Here is a 15,458-nt window from a genome sequence, read left to right on the forward strand (position 1 = left end):
TCCGTGCAACTTATCAGGTACTATTTTGAGAGCTTTGACTGGATTACCAACAAGCCAGCAAATTTTGAAAGAAGGCACTGTTAATATATCTGTGATATAAAGGAGGAAACAGAGGTTTAAAGAGGTTATCCTGGGCTGGGATATGACTCAGTTGTACAGCGCTTGCTTGCCTAGAATAGGAGGTCCAGCCCTCTACCCCACAAAAAGAGAACAAAGAGGTTTATCAGCTGGGTTTGGTGGTGCACACCTGTAATCCCAGCAATTGGGAGGTTCATAGCCAGTCTCGGCAATTTAGTGAGGCTCTCAACAACTAAGGGAGATGCTGCTTCAAAATAAAAAATAAATCCTGGCACGGTGACACACGCCTGTAACCCCAGTATTTGGGAGGCTCAGACAGGAGGTTCTCAGCTTCAAGGCCAACTTCGGCAATTTAGTGAGGCTCTTTAGCAGCTTGATGAGACTCTGTTTCAAAAATAAAAAAATTAAGAGTCAGGCGTTATAGGGCACACCTGTAACCTAAGACTTGAGAGGCTGAAAAATCTCAGCAAGTAGTAAGACTCTCATCAACCTAGTGAGACCCTGTTTCAAAGTAAAAAAAAAAAAAAAAAAAATTGGAGCCAGGCGTGGTGGCACACGCTTATAATCCCAGCATTCAAGAGGCTGAGAGTGGAGGATTGTGGTTTGAGGACAGCTACTAAGCGAGGCCCTTTGCAACTGAGACCCTGTTTTGAAATTAGAAAGAATAAAAAAAAAAATGGGGCTGGGGACGCCACTTAGAGGTAGAATGCCCCTGGGTTTCATCCCCAGTACCGTAAATAAATAAATAAATAAATAAATAAATAAATAAATTGGGCTAAGGGTGTAGCTTGGAGGCAGAATGTCCCTGGGTTCAATCCTAAGTACCCAAACCAAATAAAATAAAATAAAAAAGGGCTGGGTGTAGCTCAGAGGTAGAAGTCTCTGGGTTCAATTCCCAGCACCAAAACAAACAAACAAATAACATGGGATTGGGGGTACAGCTCAGAGGTAGAATGCTCCAGCACAACACAGACTGACAGAACACACACACACACACACACACACACACACACACACACACACACATGCTATCGGTGTTATCATTTTATCGGAACTGGGATCCAAACCTGAGTAATTGTACTCTACACTAATGCCCTTTATTTTAAGGTGTTGGTCTTTCAAATTCGGCATACAGAATCCCATGTACACATAGAAATAATCTTTACCTCTTAACTCTAAGTTTTACTACCATAGGAATTAAGGATCAAGCCCTATTATGAAACAAAAAGTATACAGTTATGTGACTTGTAGCCAAAAATATACTTTTGAATCCTTTTTCTCCCTCTCAAATGTTGGGTAAAGTTCTCTGTAAATTCTTTCTTAAAGTCTTTATAGGCTCTATCCTGGAGCGCGCTCGCGTGTGCCAACACACACACACACACACACACACACACACACACACACACACAGCACCACGAAAAGTTATGCCCTTCAAAATATCATCTTATCCTGCTACTCTCAAGATCTGACTAGGTGCTCTAATGCTAAATGTTATATATATACCAAAGTAATTATTCTCTCCCTCAGAACTTCAGTGCCACACAAGAATTGAGCGATTTGTCTTTGTAACATTCTAAAGAATGTTATGGGCATTACTGGAAGATTTTATCGAAGGGAAACTGGACAGAATCAGAAAAGTAGGGAGATTGATGAGAAGATTCAAGTGTTTTCTCTCTTTTAGCTTCCAAATGCTCAAGTTACCTGCTCAGCAGCAACTCTGCGAAGCTTGCTCTACCTGGCTTAAGACACGTTCCTGGAACATCATTGTAATTCAAATCCATTCAGTGCCGCTTCACCTAAGTAATTTGTTAGCTAAGTTCAAGGAGTGTACCCTGCACCTATTTTAATGATATAGCACATGAATAACATTTTCACTCCTTTAAAGCCATGTTTACTGACAGAGCCTTAGCACCAATTCCAAGAGACAACCTTCGCACATTTAAGTGGCCTCAACAAATAACTGAATATACAGATCAAGCTCTGGCTGGTTCTGACTTTTTCAAATTAAGATCATGAAAATTTAAAATCACACAGTCTAAACGCAAAAAGTTGGTAGCAGTATAGTTTGATAGTGGAGAAAACACACTCAAGGTCAAAATACGCCCATTCTTTCCTCACCCCCATAGACAAGACGCCAGCGGGTTGGAGGCTAGCTGGATTTTGCCTGGAGTTTTCTTACGGGGATGGTGGAAACTTTGCCCCAGAAGATAGTAAAGTAGCCAGGGACAAGAAAATCAGGGGGTCCACAGAGAGAAGGGAGGAGGAGAGGTTTCTAAACAGAGGTGAGAAGCAGTGAGTTGTCTGTGGGACTCTAAGCTGACTGACACCCTTTTCCGAGCCCCTCGAAAGAAGGAAGGAATCAGAGTGAAAGGTACAAGGAAAACCAGCCAAAGAGGTGAGACCCAGCCATCTTGACGGGGGGAGTCTAACTACACAATGAGGTCATCCTAGCTCCCGGAAGTGACTCGCGATCACCTGCTCGGCGGGGCCCGCCCCTTCCCCCGGAGGCCCCGCCCCTCCGCCCGCAGCCGCCGGGGTGTCGGGGGGCGTTTCTCCAGGAGGAAGGCTGGGAGCTGCGACGCCGAGGAAGGGGACCCCACCACGTCTGGCACTGCCCCCTCCAGGGAGCGCCGCGGACCGCCTCACTCGGCCCGGCGGCTTTCTGCAACGCCGAGGGGTCAACCTGATGGGTTTCGGGGTCAACGGAAGAGGGGCCGGGGAGCCCTGGCGGGGAGAACCCCCCGGCCCCCCGGCCCGCGGCTGAGGCGCCGAGGGGCGGCCATCTTGGCCGGGAGGGCCGGGCCGGGGAGCTCGGGCGCCGTGCGATTGGGGGGCTCGCCCGGAAGTGACGCCAGGCGCCCGGAAGCGGAGGGCTTCCCTGGCCCGCTCCCCGCGCCGCGCGCGCCCGCTGCCCCCGCCCCCTCCTCTCCGCCGGCCCCCTCCCCGGCCCCCGCCCGCTCCCCCCGCCCGGCCCTCCCCCCCGCCTCCGGAGCTGGGAAGAGAGTCAAGATGGCGGCGAAATCCGATGGCGGTGGCGTGGGGGTGGGCTTCGCCCAGCTGCACAACCTGGACGAGGCGGTGGGCAGCGGCGGCGAGGAGGACGGGGAGCCCGGGGGCGGCGGCTGCGGCGGCGGCGGCGGCGACGAGCCCGGCGAGAGCAGCTCGCTGCACATCTGCCACTGCTGCAACACCTCCTCGTGCTACTGGGGCTGCCGCTCCGCCTGCCTGCGCTCGCTGCTGGGCAGGGCGCCGCGCCGCAGCGCCGCCGCCGCCGCCGCCGACGGGGGGGACCAGCCGCTGCAGCCGCCCGGCGCCCGCCAGCCCCCGACGCCCCCGGCCGGCCGGCCGCAGCCGCCGCAGGTGGAGCGGCCGTGGCTCGACTGCCTGTGGATCGTGCTGGCGCTGCTGGTGTTCTTCGGGGACGTGGGCACCGACCTGTGGCTGGCCCTCGACTACTACAGCAAGGGGGACTACGGCTACTTCGGGCTGACCCTCTTCTTCGTGCTGGTGCCGTCGCTGCTGGTGCAGAGCCTGAGCTTCCGCTGGTTCGTGCAGGACTACACGGGCGGCGGGCTGGGCGCCGTGGAGGGGCTCAGCAGCCGGGGCCCCCCCATGATGGGGGCCGGCTACGGCCACGGCGCGGCCCGCGGCGGCCCGGGCGCGGGGGGCTCGGCCACGCCGGGGGCGCAGCGCCTGTGCCGCCTCTCCGTGTGGATCTGGCAGTCGGTCATCCACCTGCTGCAGATGGGGCAGGTGTGGAGGTAAGCTCTGCGGGGTGGGGGCGGGGGCCGGGCGGGGGGAGGGCTGGCGCGCACGCCCCCGGCGGGCGGGCGGCTCGGGGCCGTCGTTCCCTCCGGACGCCTGGCCACGCCTTTTGGCCCGGGGAGGCCCGGGTCCTGCTGTCTGCGGTCTCCTTCCTGGACCGCTCTTGGCGGAGACCCTGCCTCAGCCCGCCCTCCCCTCCTCTTCTGCAGACCTGGCTCTCCCGGTTGCCCCTTTCCCCGATCTCCCATAACCAGCCGCTGGCGCTCACTGCACCCCGACTCGCGTCCTGTGGGGGGACCTTCCTCTCTCTGGCCGGTCTGCACTAGGTTTTGCCCCTTCCGCCCCCGGGGAGACATTTCCCCGTCTTCCCCCGTTTTCTCCCTGCTGTGGCCAGTGTAGGGGCCAGTGGAAAAACCCTCGCTGCCTCTCCTTTTAGCCTTCATTTCACACCCCCCCCCCCCCTTCCCGCAATCTCAGCCCCTGCGAACGACTTCAAAGCGCTGCTCTCTTGAAGGAAAGATGACTTTTTTTTTTTTTTTTTTTTTGCTGGATTAGACGTGCCCTTTTCTTAGTGACAGGTAAAAAATTGGTGTGTGCGGGTAGCAAGCGTTTGGTGTTAATGCTCACCTCTAGAAGAGCAGCTGGCCGCCTGGACACCTTCTGCCGGTAGCCAGGCCGGCGTGCAAGTGATTGCTGTTAAGGCAAGACCCAGGCTCGGCTTTGCGGCCCTTTCCCCTTCTGTGAATTCCCCGTGGGCCGGGTGAATCTTCAAGCCACTTGGAGATGCTGTCTCCGCCAGGAGCCTTTAAGTGGCTGCCTCACTGGCTACACCGTGGTCGTGGTCCCATCAAACCTGAGTCTGCGCCCTCCGACTCAAAATCGGCTTTTGCTGAGTTGTAGGGGAGAGTGTTTATTTGCAAGAGAAAAAATCTTAGGGAAGACAAATTACCGAAAGGAGAGCCCTTGGTATCCGTGCTTCCCGGAGAAGGCGGTGGGCCTAGACTGCCCTGGCTCCTGAGAGCCCCACTGTCTCCTGTCAGCTCCCCAAGGTACCCTCTGCTTAGCTATAGGAAAGTTTGTTGTCTTTTGGATGGTCTGTCCTGATCTCCAGTCTGCATCTTAAATAAAAAACGTTTCAGAGAGCAGGGGATTTAATTAAGTCAGATCTTGAGAGTGAATGCAAGAACTTTGTCCTACGGAATTGACATGCAGATTACGAATAAGGGAAGTGAAAGTTGTTCTTTATGTGTTGGGTCTTTTCAGGGTTTACTGGCATTCCTGGGTTGAACCAAAAAACCATTTCTCTAGCTGCATTTGTCTTCAGATAATTTGTTTCCTGCAAAGTTTGTAAGAATAGGTAGAATAAAATAGAAGAGAGGCTGATTAACTTTTAGCTGTTAAGAGTATTGCTTGAGGTCAAATAAAAATTTGAAATATGCTTTGAACTTGAAGTCTAACCCCTCCCATTCTGTACTGAATCAAAGATAGTGTGCTTGGTATTGGGGAGAGGTCCCCGCCCCCAGTGTCTTGGAGACGTAGAACTCAGTGAAGGGGGGAGATGACAAAAAGTATGAAGCAGAGAGTGGAATCTCACAAAATGTGTCTAGTAGCTAGGCTTCTGCTGAACAGGCCGGAGTTACTTACCTCCCTGGCTTGGACTTCTGAGCGTGGACAGTAAGAATGATTGGTGTCAGGTTAAAATTATATTTCTAATATAACCCATTATATTTATTAGTAGTAAGCTTTTGGCACATGAGATTGGAGGGTTGGAGTTCAGTTTCAAAGCCTTTTTAGGCAGCATACCCTTCCCCAGTTTATGGGAACCTTAATTTTATTTGGGGAAAGTAGAAGTCCACATTTTGGGATAAACGGAAAAGAACATTTAGGCATATATTTATCTTTTGAAGTTGTTAAAATGGAGTGATTTATTTTTTTCTGATCTTGGTCTAACTTTCAAGGTCTGCCTGAAGTTGTTAAAATGGAGTGATTTATTTTTTTCTGATCTTGGTCTAACTTTCAAGGTCTGCCTGTGATTCGAGTACATCTAGGTTTTTTTTAAAAAGTTTTCCCCCTAAGATATATTCTAATCTCTAAATATCTAATAAAGTTAGGTGGTAAAGGACATGCTAATTCATTCATGCTGTTTTTGTCCAATGTGGCTAGCTGTATTTCAGTAGTATTGGCCAAGGAAAGATTGTGCTTTTAATTTTTCGAGTGGCTGGCCTTGGTGAAGTGCCCTAGGAGCAGGGTCTGCTCCCCAGTACCTGCCAGACATGTTGCTTGCACTGAAGTCATTCATATGTAGGAGCTCTGGAGAAAGGTTTCTGTTCTTGTTTGCGTCTCTTGGCAAACAGGTGCTTGTTATTGTGCATGAGCGCACATCATCTCAGTTTTTACAGCCAATCTTTTGGGGTTAGAGTTGTTTCCTTAATCATATTTGCGAGTTAAATTGTGCTATTTCATGTGGTCACATGGCATAAAGGTTAAGACCTGGAAGTCAGTCATTTGATTTGGGCCACATAACTAAGAAAATATGTCAGTGAAGGTGTACATTGTCAAAAATCGATTCCATTAAACCATGAATACCTGTCTCTTCACATGCTTTTTCTTTCCTTTTTATTCTTTTAAAATGTAGACTTACTTGAGCCTTGCTGGGACAGAGCACAGTGCCTGTTTAAGAGCACTTAGTTTCTCCTGACACTGTTGTCTTTCCTGTGGAGATGACATGTGCGTGACATCTTTCAGCAAATGATTTTACAGGATGTAAGCGTGTATTTTTGGGGCGGGATTGGAGCGTGGAGGAGTAGCTGAGCCCTGTGGGGTGCTCCAGTGGCACTGCTTCCCAAACACGCAACTTGTGTTTCGCTCTGTGCGCTCTACTTTTCACATGCTTTCTCGGGGAAAGGGGGCAGGTGAGTCGCTCGTAGCGACCTGTTTTCTTTGAGTGTGCCACTATTGTTAGAAAGCGAGGTGACTTCTTGGAGGGTGTGCGGCTCTGAACGCGCTTGAGTTTGCGTCTTGAGTGGTCTGTAGTTTCTCGTAGTGCGTTGTCTTCTCTTCTCCTTCAGAGGAAGCTTGTGTGCTGGCCGGCCCCCTCCCTCAGGAAGCAACAGTTTCATCAGAATTGAACCCAAATCATTAATCTCCTTTAGAATCTTTTTGTTTTTAATGTGTGTTTGCCTTCTTCTGCTTTATCAAATAGAATAAAGATGTATTTTCTAGAGATGTTCTAGAGACCATCTCTAGAATTGTATTGGTCATTTTTAAAGTGAAAGTCCACTGTCCTTCATTCTGGGAGATGGAGTGGGGTAGAGGGTGGCTTTCAAGGGAGAAAAAAAAAGTTTCACATCTCACGTGTCATCATCAAGCTGACCATTCTGAAGCTTCCCTGTAGGTGTTTATGTGTTGAGACCTTGCTATAATAGGTACCCAGCGCTACATGCTCAGTGGGATGTGGCTTGGCTGTTCAAGATGATTCTTTTTATTTGTTTTTGTGGCACTGGGCATCGAATGCGGGGAATTCTATCTCCAGACTACACCCCCAATCCTTTTTATTTTATTATTTGGAAACAAGGTCTAAGTTGCTGAGGCTGGCTTTGAACCTGTGATCCTCTTGTCTCACCCTCCTGAGCACTGGGATTACAGGTGTGGGCCACTATGCCTGGCTTTTTTTTTTTCAGTCCTGCCTCTGCTCCACCCTCATATGTTGGGGGATGGCGGGGAGGGGGTCTTAGTGTATTATGAGTCTTTGTTTAAGTTGAGTATTTTCAAGTAGTGGTTCTTAATTCTAGCTGAGGGCAGAACCTGCTGTAGCTCTTAAAGAGAGAAGTGCCTGCATGCTTCTGGGCCTTCAGGAGACGACTGAAGCGCCACAGGTGATGATCAGCCAGCAGCAGGCTTGAGAGGCAGGAACTGGATTCAGGCTCATTGCATCTAGGGGTAGGATGAAGCATCTGGGAAAGGAGTGACTTGGCACTGTGAGCTTAGGTCCTTGAACAGCACTGTGACAGACCCACTCTACCTTGGAAGTACAAGTGTCTCAAAGCCCTCGGGGCTGGCTCCGAGGAGTGCTCTCGGCTTCTCAGTGTTTTCTCTTTCTTTGAGCCCAAGTTTGAATCTCATTCTTAGAGGCTCCCCCAGTTAAAAGCAGTCTGCAGTAAAGGTAGTCTACCGCGTTGCCTTTTGTGTGATAGTTATACCTTTATAATTATATTGCATGGAAAAGGTTGAATAATTGTTTAATTTTGAAATGATTTAAGTAGGTTTGAAGAAAGCATAACTGGGATTACAAGTGGGTTTAGAATAAGTGATCTGTAATGTCACTGTGCCAAGATTTTATGACTTCACAATGGAAATGTAACCCTACAAATAAGGACACTTATCTTTATGGGACTCATATTCACAGTCACATTAAAAAAATTGCACGTGTGTGGATGTAGGGAGCTATAGCTGCTTATTGGGTGGAAATCTCAATACTGTAAAAGCAGGTTTATGAATTTTATCCATAAACGTTATGGAATTCAGGTTAAAAAAGATACTTGGTGAGTTTTTTGAGGAAACTTGAATACAATTGGTCTGAGAACAGTAAATGGTTTGAGTAGTCAAAAAAAGTTGAAGAAAAATGTCATACCTTATTGGAAAGTGAATTTGCTGTGTCAACAATTAAACCAGTTTGCTGCTGGCAGAGGAATTAAACAAATTGGTAGTGACAGAATAAAGAATCTAGAAGTAAATTGATACATTTATGAGATTTTAGTATTTAGCAGAGAAGGCATTTCTAATCAGTGCATAAAAAAAAGAATTATTTAACAAACAGTATGGGAGAGTGCTTGCCTAGCATGAGGCCCTGGGCTCAGTCCCCCGCACACAGACAAACAAACAAACAAACAAACAAACAGATATTGGGGCATTTGACTCTCCAGTTGAAAAAATAATAGACCTTTACATATTAAAACTTGACAAGAATTAAAGATGGAATATACTGTGGTAAACAATAAAAACACTAGAAGAAAATCTAAGATACTTTTTATCATCTTTTGCAAGACCTTTTGACACCATCAAGCAAAAAAAGGCAGATTTATTTTGTATGTGGTGCTGGAAATTGAACTCCTCTAGCTCTATTTTTTTTTTTTTTTTTAATTTGGAAACAGGGTTTCACCAAGTTGCTGAAAGCTTCACTTAAGTTGCTGAGACTGGCTTCGAACCTGAGATCTTCCTATCTCAGCTTCCCAAGTCCTGGGATTACAGATGTGCTCATCATGCCTGGCAAGAAGGGGCAGATTTAACTATATAAAGTTGCTTCGTCTGGTTTAGCTCCCTCTTCTTACCCTTGTTTGAAAACTCTAGAAATACACGGTTAGTTGTGAGGATAAAGAGTTAAATTTAGATAGAGATGCTTCTAGGAGAATGAGCATGAAGATTATTTCTCGTTTTTGAGTGAACACTAGCAGTAAAACCTTAACATTTATGGCGAATTTTCAAGGGAACATGATGAAAAATCATGCCTTTGAGTAAAATTGTAACTGCTGATGCTGCATGGTACTTTCAGAATGACCCAGACACATAGCGTGGGCATCGGTATTACAGAGCCCAGCTTATTGGAATCCAGTAGCACCTGTCAGAAATCAAAAGTGGTTCATTTCTACCTTCAACATTATTTGCTTTCTTTGATTTTGCAGACTTCATTCGGAAGTTCAGTCAGCCAGACTTGCACAGTGGCTAAACTTGGGGTGTTGGGAAGATTCTGGGTGCAAGAAGAAAGTCTCTCACAGGCGTTTCTGTTTTCCCACGAGTGGCTGGCTCTACATGCTCTGAGCAAACTGTGTTCTGTTTATCTAGTTCCTTCTACTAAGATTTCTTGTTTTCCTATTCGTCTCTGAATAAGAGTTGAATTTTTTTTTTAAATCAAGGAAAATAGATTTGTTTTTAAAAAATTCACTGACTTTTGACTCACAACCTAAAGATAATCTGCTATTTATTACTGTTGGTGGAGATAACTAAAAAATAAATAGAAAACACAGACATAGTATGGTATACAGGGAACATACGTTGGTATTAAGAAATTCAGTTTAGGAATGGGTATGTGGCCCAGTGCTTACCAGTGCGGGCTGTCCTCGGGCTGAGGGTGGGCTCAGGTTTATCACTCTCCTAAGTCACAGTTATTGCCCTCAGTTTCCTCATATGTGTCAAATGAGTTAAGGTGGCTGATCTTTAGTGTTCCTTTTATTTTTTTGTATCTTAATTTATTTTTTTATTTTGCAGTGTTGAGGATCAAACCAAGGGCCTCATGCATGCTAGACAAGCCTCTGCCTGCCAGTGAGATCTACGTCCCCATCCCGCAGGGCCCCCCAGCTTGAGAAGCATGTTGTGCTGTCGGTATTGGAGCTGTAAAAACAAGTTTTAAAAAGGAACTTCAGAGCCAGGCCCGTGGTGCATGCTTCTAATCCCAGTACTTGGGAGGCTGAGTCTGGAAGAAAGTAAGTTCACCACCAGCTTCAGTCATTTACTGAGGCCCTCCACAATTTAGTGAGACTCTGTTTTCAACATAGAAGTAAAATAAAATAGGGGTTGAGGGTATAGCTTAGAAGTAGAATGCCCCTAGGTTCAATCCCAATATCTCCTCCACCCCCTGCCATCTCCCCCCAACAAAAAGAATTTCAGACTCTGGATTTGAAAAAAAAGTATGTATGATTTCTTGAGCTTTTCCTTTAAAAAAAATGTGTATGATTTTTTGAGCCATTTTTTTAAGAGTGTGTGTGTGTGTGTGTGTGTGTGTGTGTGTGTGTGTGTGTGTAGGTACTAGAGCATTCTATCTCTAAGCTACAATCCCAGCCCTTTTAAAAAGAAATATTTTTGTTTTGAAACAGGTTCTCACTAGGTTGCTCTGAGACCCTCTAAGATCTGATGCTGTCTTCAAACCTATAACCCTCCTGTCTCAGCCTTCTGAGTACTGGGGTGATAGGGGTGTGTCACAGGCTTGGTTATGAATTTTCTTTCCCTTAGATGAAGGTAAAGGTTCTTTTTTGGCTTGAGTTGAATTCTGGGGAAAGCTAGGATTTCCTTGGAGGATCCAGTGAATATTGTTATAATTACTGTGTTCGTCAACTCTACCTGTTCTGACAGAATATCTGATATAGACAACTTAAATGGAAGAAATACTTGTTTATTTGTTTACTTACCTCTTGAGGTTCTGGGGGTTGAACCCAGGGACAGAATACTTCTGAGCTACATGTACTCCAGTCCTTTTATTTATTTTTTCTTAAATTTTTTTTTTTTTTTTGGTGGTACTAAAGATTGAACCCAGGGTTATTGTACCTCCAAGCCACACACCCGGCCCAATTTTTTAATTTTTGTCTTTTGAAACAGAGTTTCTCTAGGTTGATGAGACTCAAGTCTCATTACTTGCCAAGGCTGTCCTCAAACCTGTGACCCTCCTGTCTCAGCCTCCTGAGTACTGGGATAATAGGTGTGTGCCACCACAACCTGCTCCTTTTGTTTTATTTTGTTTTGTTTTTATGGTTCTAGTTACTGAACCTAGGGGCAGAGTACCTCTGAGCTACATCCCCGGTCCTTTTTAAAATTTTTCTTATTTGGAAACAGGGTCTTGCTAAGTTGCTGAGGCTGACTGCAATCCTGCGGTCGTCCTGTGTCGGCCTCCCAGGTCCTGGGATTGCGGGTGTAGGGCACCCCTGGGAAATGTTTATTTTGCCTCATGTTGTCAGTCCATGGGAGGCTCCTTGGGCCCGCGGTGAAGGGGAACATCCTAACGGGAGGAAGCTGTGCACTCCTCTGGCTGCAAAGCAAAGAGGGAGAAGGGGAGAGGGGGAAGGAGTGGGGGACAGAACAGACCCTTGAAGACATTTAAGATCCAAACCATAGCAGTGACATCTGTATGTTTATCTTTTTATCTTGAGACATAAAAGTGATTTTTAAAGTAATACTTGATTGCAGTATTGTCATTTTGTTTCTTAATGTAAGGAAGCAGTTTCTGTGTTAACTTAGTCATGGATTTACACAGCACGGGCTGGTTGTTACTTTTTTTTGTGTGTATGTGGGGGTGGAGCCCAGAGGTTTTTTATTTCTGGGCTACACTCCCAGACCCATTTTATATTTTATTTGGAAACAGGTCTCACTAGGTTGCTGAGAGCCTCACTAAGTAGCTGAGGCTGGCTTCGAACTTGCGCAATCCTTCTATCTCAGCCTCCCAAGTACTGGGATCACAAGTGTGCACCACCATGCCCGCTGTTACTTATTTTTAGGAAGAAATTTGAACAGTAGCTTTCTTCACAGCACTCTGGGAAGGGAGATGGAGTTGGTAATTATTGTTCTCCCTTCCCACCTGCTGTCAAAGAGTCCTGGGTCTGTGAACTGGAAGCTCAGTCACCTCTCTGCCCCCCACCTCACTGCTGCTTTCAGTGTTCTAGACAATAAGGAAAGGTAGCAGAGATGAGGACGCCCCGCAGCTGCCTGGCGCAGCTAGCCCACCGGCTTTCTTTGTAGCCATGGTCTTCCAGGTGGGGCCCAGGATCTTCTGTTAGAGCAGTCAGCGGGCTCCTTGATGTTCAGATTTGCAGCTGTCCCTTAGACTTAAGGAATCCGAGCCCTGGGTAGCTGGGCCAGGGAATGCAGAATGTGTGTTTCTGCTGATTCTCTTATGGAAGCCTCTGAGCCTGCAGAGTAGCCGAGCGAACACTGGTGCCTGTAATTGTGGAGGAAGTTGCTTTGCTGTGTGTCACACGCATGGGGACGGTGCGCCTCTGAATGCTGTACCTCTAGCAGGCAGTGTTTACGAGTAAGTCCTGGCCGCGTGCACAGTCTCAGGATTATTTGTAATTCTGTAAGGTCATCTTACTGCTTCTTCATATCAGATTTCCCTGTTGTCCCCAACAACATCGTTAATAGTCTCCTCCCTCCTGCCAAACTGAATTAATCAGAATCCACACTTTGGGTCTGTGTGGCGTTAGAACAGTTGCCCGCTTTGTTTGTTTCTCACGGTATTAACTGTTCTGGAGAGCGCAGGCTGAGCTTTCTCTGTCACCTCGTTGCTTCTTCCTGGTTCCATTTGCCCAGTTTCTGGCTCACTTGAAGTTGCGTCTAGGGCCTGATTCTCTTCGGCTCCCTATTCTGTCAGTACTGCTTTCTGCTCCATTCTGCATCTGTCAGTCCCGAGTCTATTCCTGGCCTGTCTCGTTGTTTGACACTAAGATTTATCTCCTGGGTTAAGGGCTGTGTCAGATTTTACCACATAAGAGGTATGTTTCCTCCTTTGCAGTCAGTGAGGAGGCCCCTTTATCTGGGGCTTACTTTCCTTAGTTTTAAGTTTTGTCACCCACTGTAGCTGGAAAATATTAATAGGAAGTGACATGTTTTAGAAATAACAAATTTTAAATAACTTTTATTACAATATATTATAATTGTTTTTTTATCAAATTGTTAAATCTCTTATCACATTGCTAATCTCTTAGTGCACACTATTATTATTATTATTATTAATTTAGAACTGTGAATTGAACCAGGGGCATTGTACTTCTGAGTACACCCCCAGCCCTTTTTTATTTTTATTTTGAAATAGAATGTCACTACGTTGCTGAGGGACCTCACTAGTTATTGAGGCTAGCATCGAACCCTTGACCCTTTTGTCTCAATGTCCCAAGTAGTGGGATTAAAGGTGTGCACTTCAGTGTCCAGTTTTGTACCTAATTTATAAGTTAAACTTTACTATGGATATGTATATGTAAGAAAACGTGGTCTATATAAGGGTGGCACTGTCTGAGGCTTCAGGCAGCCAGCCACCAGTGGACTTGGAGTGGATCGCCTGTGGGAGGGGGCACTGCAACTTGGGAGGTCGGCTTTGCATGGTGTCAGTTTCTTGTTTCCTAAAAACATTTTACCATATAGTTTTTGCCCCCTCTGAGAATCCTTGCCGGAGTTAATAATTAAATTGTTGATGGGGAGGGGATCTGTGTTTTGAACAGACTTCCTAGTAATTCCAGCCTTCTTGAAGGTCTGCTGGCCACTTGATGTAGGACCTAGGACCTGAAGGTTAAAGCAGTCTGTCCTGAGGATGTGAGTCTGAATCGCGGGTGGCCCCATCGCGGGTGGCCCCAGGTGGTTGCCAATGAGCAGTGTTGGGCTTAGGCTTCATGTGAGTTTCAGGGTAACGTGGTGCACCTGGTTAGGCAGGGAGGACGTCCGTGTGGCTCGTGCTGAGCACCATGAGGAGCACCACTAGGACGTCCGTGTGGCTAGGGCAGCGGCTGAGGAGCACCATGAGGAGCACCACTAGGACGTCCGTGTGGCTAGGGCAGCGGCTGAGGAGCACCATGAGGAGCACCACTAGGACGTCCGTGGGCTAGTGCAGTGGCTGAGGAGCACCACTAGGAGTAGGTGGAGCACATTGGAAGCTCCCCGAGCAGAGTGTGGGCAGGGACCAGAACCACGGCATTCTGATTTCCACCAGTATTTACAGTAGTTCCCAAGAGGAGAACTTATTAGAATCACGTGAGATTCTTTTTGTGTGTGTAAATTTAACTCTATGCAGGTTAGGTTTAGAGGGATGGAATGTATAAGAGGCACTGCAGATGATTTTATTAGAACAGCAGTGTTAAAACGTTCTCTAATTGTGTCTTTAAGCTGGAATGGATTGGCAAAAAGTATTTATTCGTCATATAACTGCTGTTGCCATATACTTTGCCTAAAACTTAGAATCCTGTGAGGATGTCTGGTGTTCAGGCTGTGTAACCGAATATTCCTTGGATTCGGAAGCTGCTTAGGAAGTGTGAAGTACCTCAAGTCACGGCTGTGAGCCCGCGTGATTGCCTTGGTGCCCAGCGGCGCCAGCTTCAAGGCATATTATTGTACTGGGGAAACTGATACCCAACCCAGAGTGGACTTTGCGTCTCAGATTTTCAGAAATGTTCTATTTGTTGGACTCAGTGCCAAGGATAGGGTTCCTGAACAAGAAACTGGTGAATGAAAGGAGAGACATGACCTACTAGGGATTGAGTGCCATTAGAGATGGGAACGAAGGGGGTGGAGAACAATGATCTGCCTATACTTTGCTTGATAGAGTCAGAGTCGGAGTAGCTGAAGGAGGCTGAGGAGGAACCATGCAGGGCTTGACTGCAAGCACACCTGAAGTCTATACACACGAGGATAATGCCCTCTGCGCTCCGCCTAGGCACACTCTGCGGCAGTGGTGGGAAACCCCAGGAACCCATAGCCAGAAGGCCGGGGCCAGGCGGTGGCCGGCAGAGGAGGGCGCCAGGGGCGGGGACGCCCACAGGCAGTGGGGTGGATGCTCCCCCGTGTCGCGGCTCTGGATCCGAATGAGCAGAACTCCAAACGTGGCATTTTTGTTTGGTGATAAGAAGACAATTATTCTTAGTAGTCATGTAAATAGTTGGAAGTAGCTCTACGCATTTTAGATGTTGCCATTTTGTCTTATATACAGTTTTTCTTAATGCTCACTCCAGAAGTAAAGAGTATACCTTCCAATAAAGAAATCGTATCCGAGCTGGGTGCAGTGGTGCACACTTGCAATCCCAGCATTCGGGAGGCTGAGACTGGAGGACCGCAGTTTGCTGACAGCCTCAGCTACTTAGTGAGGCCCTTTG

General features: G+C 47.2%; 1 protein-coding gene across 1 annotated transcript in view; it reads left to right on the plus strand.

The window, feature by feature from the left end:
* Nucleotides 1–3,087: 3,087 nt before the first annotated feature.
* Nucleotides 3,088–15,458, plus strand: part of XKR6 (XK related 6) — a gene marked incomplete at both ends in the record, with an annotated part of 234,654 nt that continues 222,283 nt past the window's right edge. Inside the window, one exon of the mRNA XM_080710778.1 lies at nt 3,088–3,839. Coding sequence (XP_080566904.1) covers nt 3,088–3,839 — 752 coding nt within the window. The remainder of the gene's footprint in view (nt 3,840–15,458) is intronic.

Source organism: Muscardinus avellanarius (assembly GCF_963383645.1).
Source record: "Muscardinus avellanarius genome assembly, chromosome: 14".
In the NCBI taxonomy this organism is placed as follows: Eukaryota; Metazoa; Chordata; class Mammalia; order Rodentia; family Gliridae; genus Muscardinus; species Muscardinus avellanarius.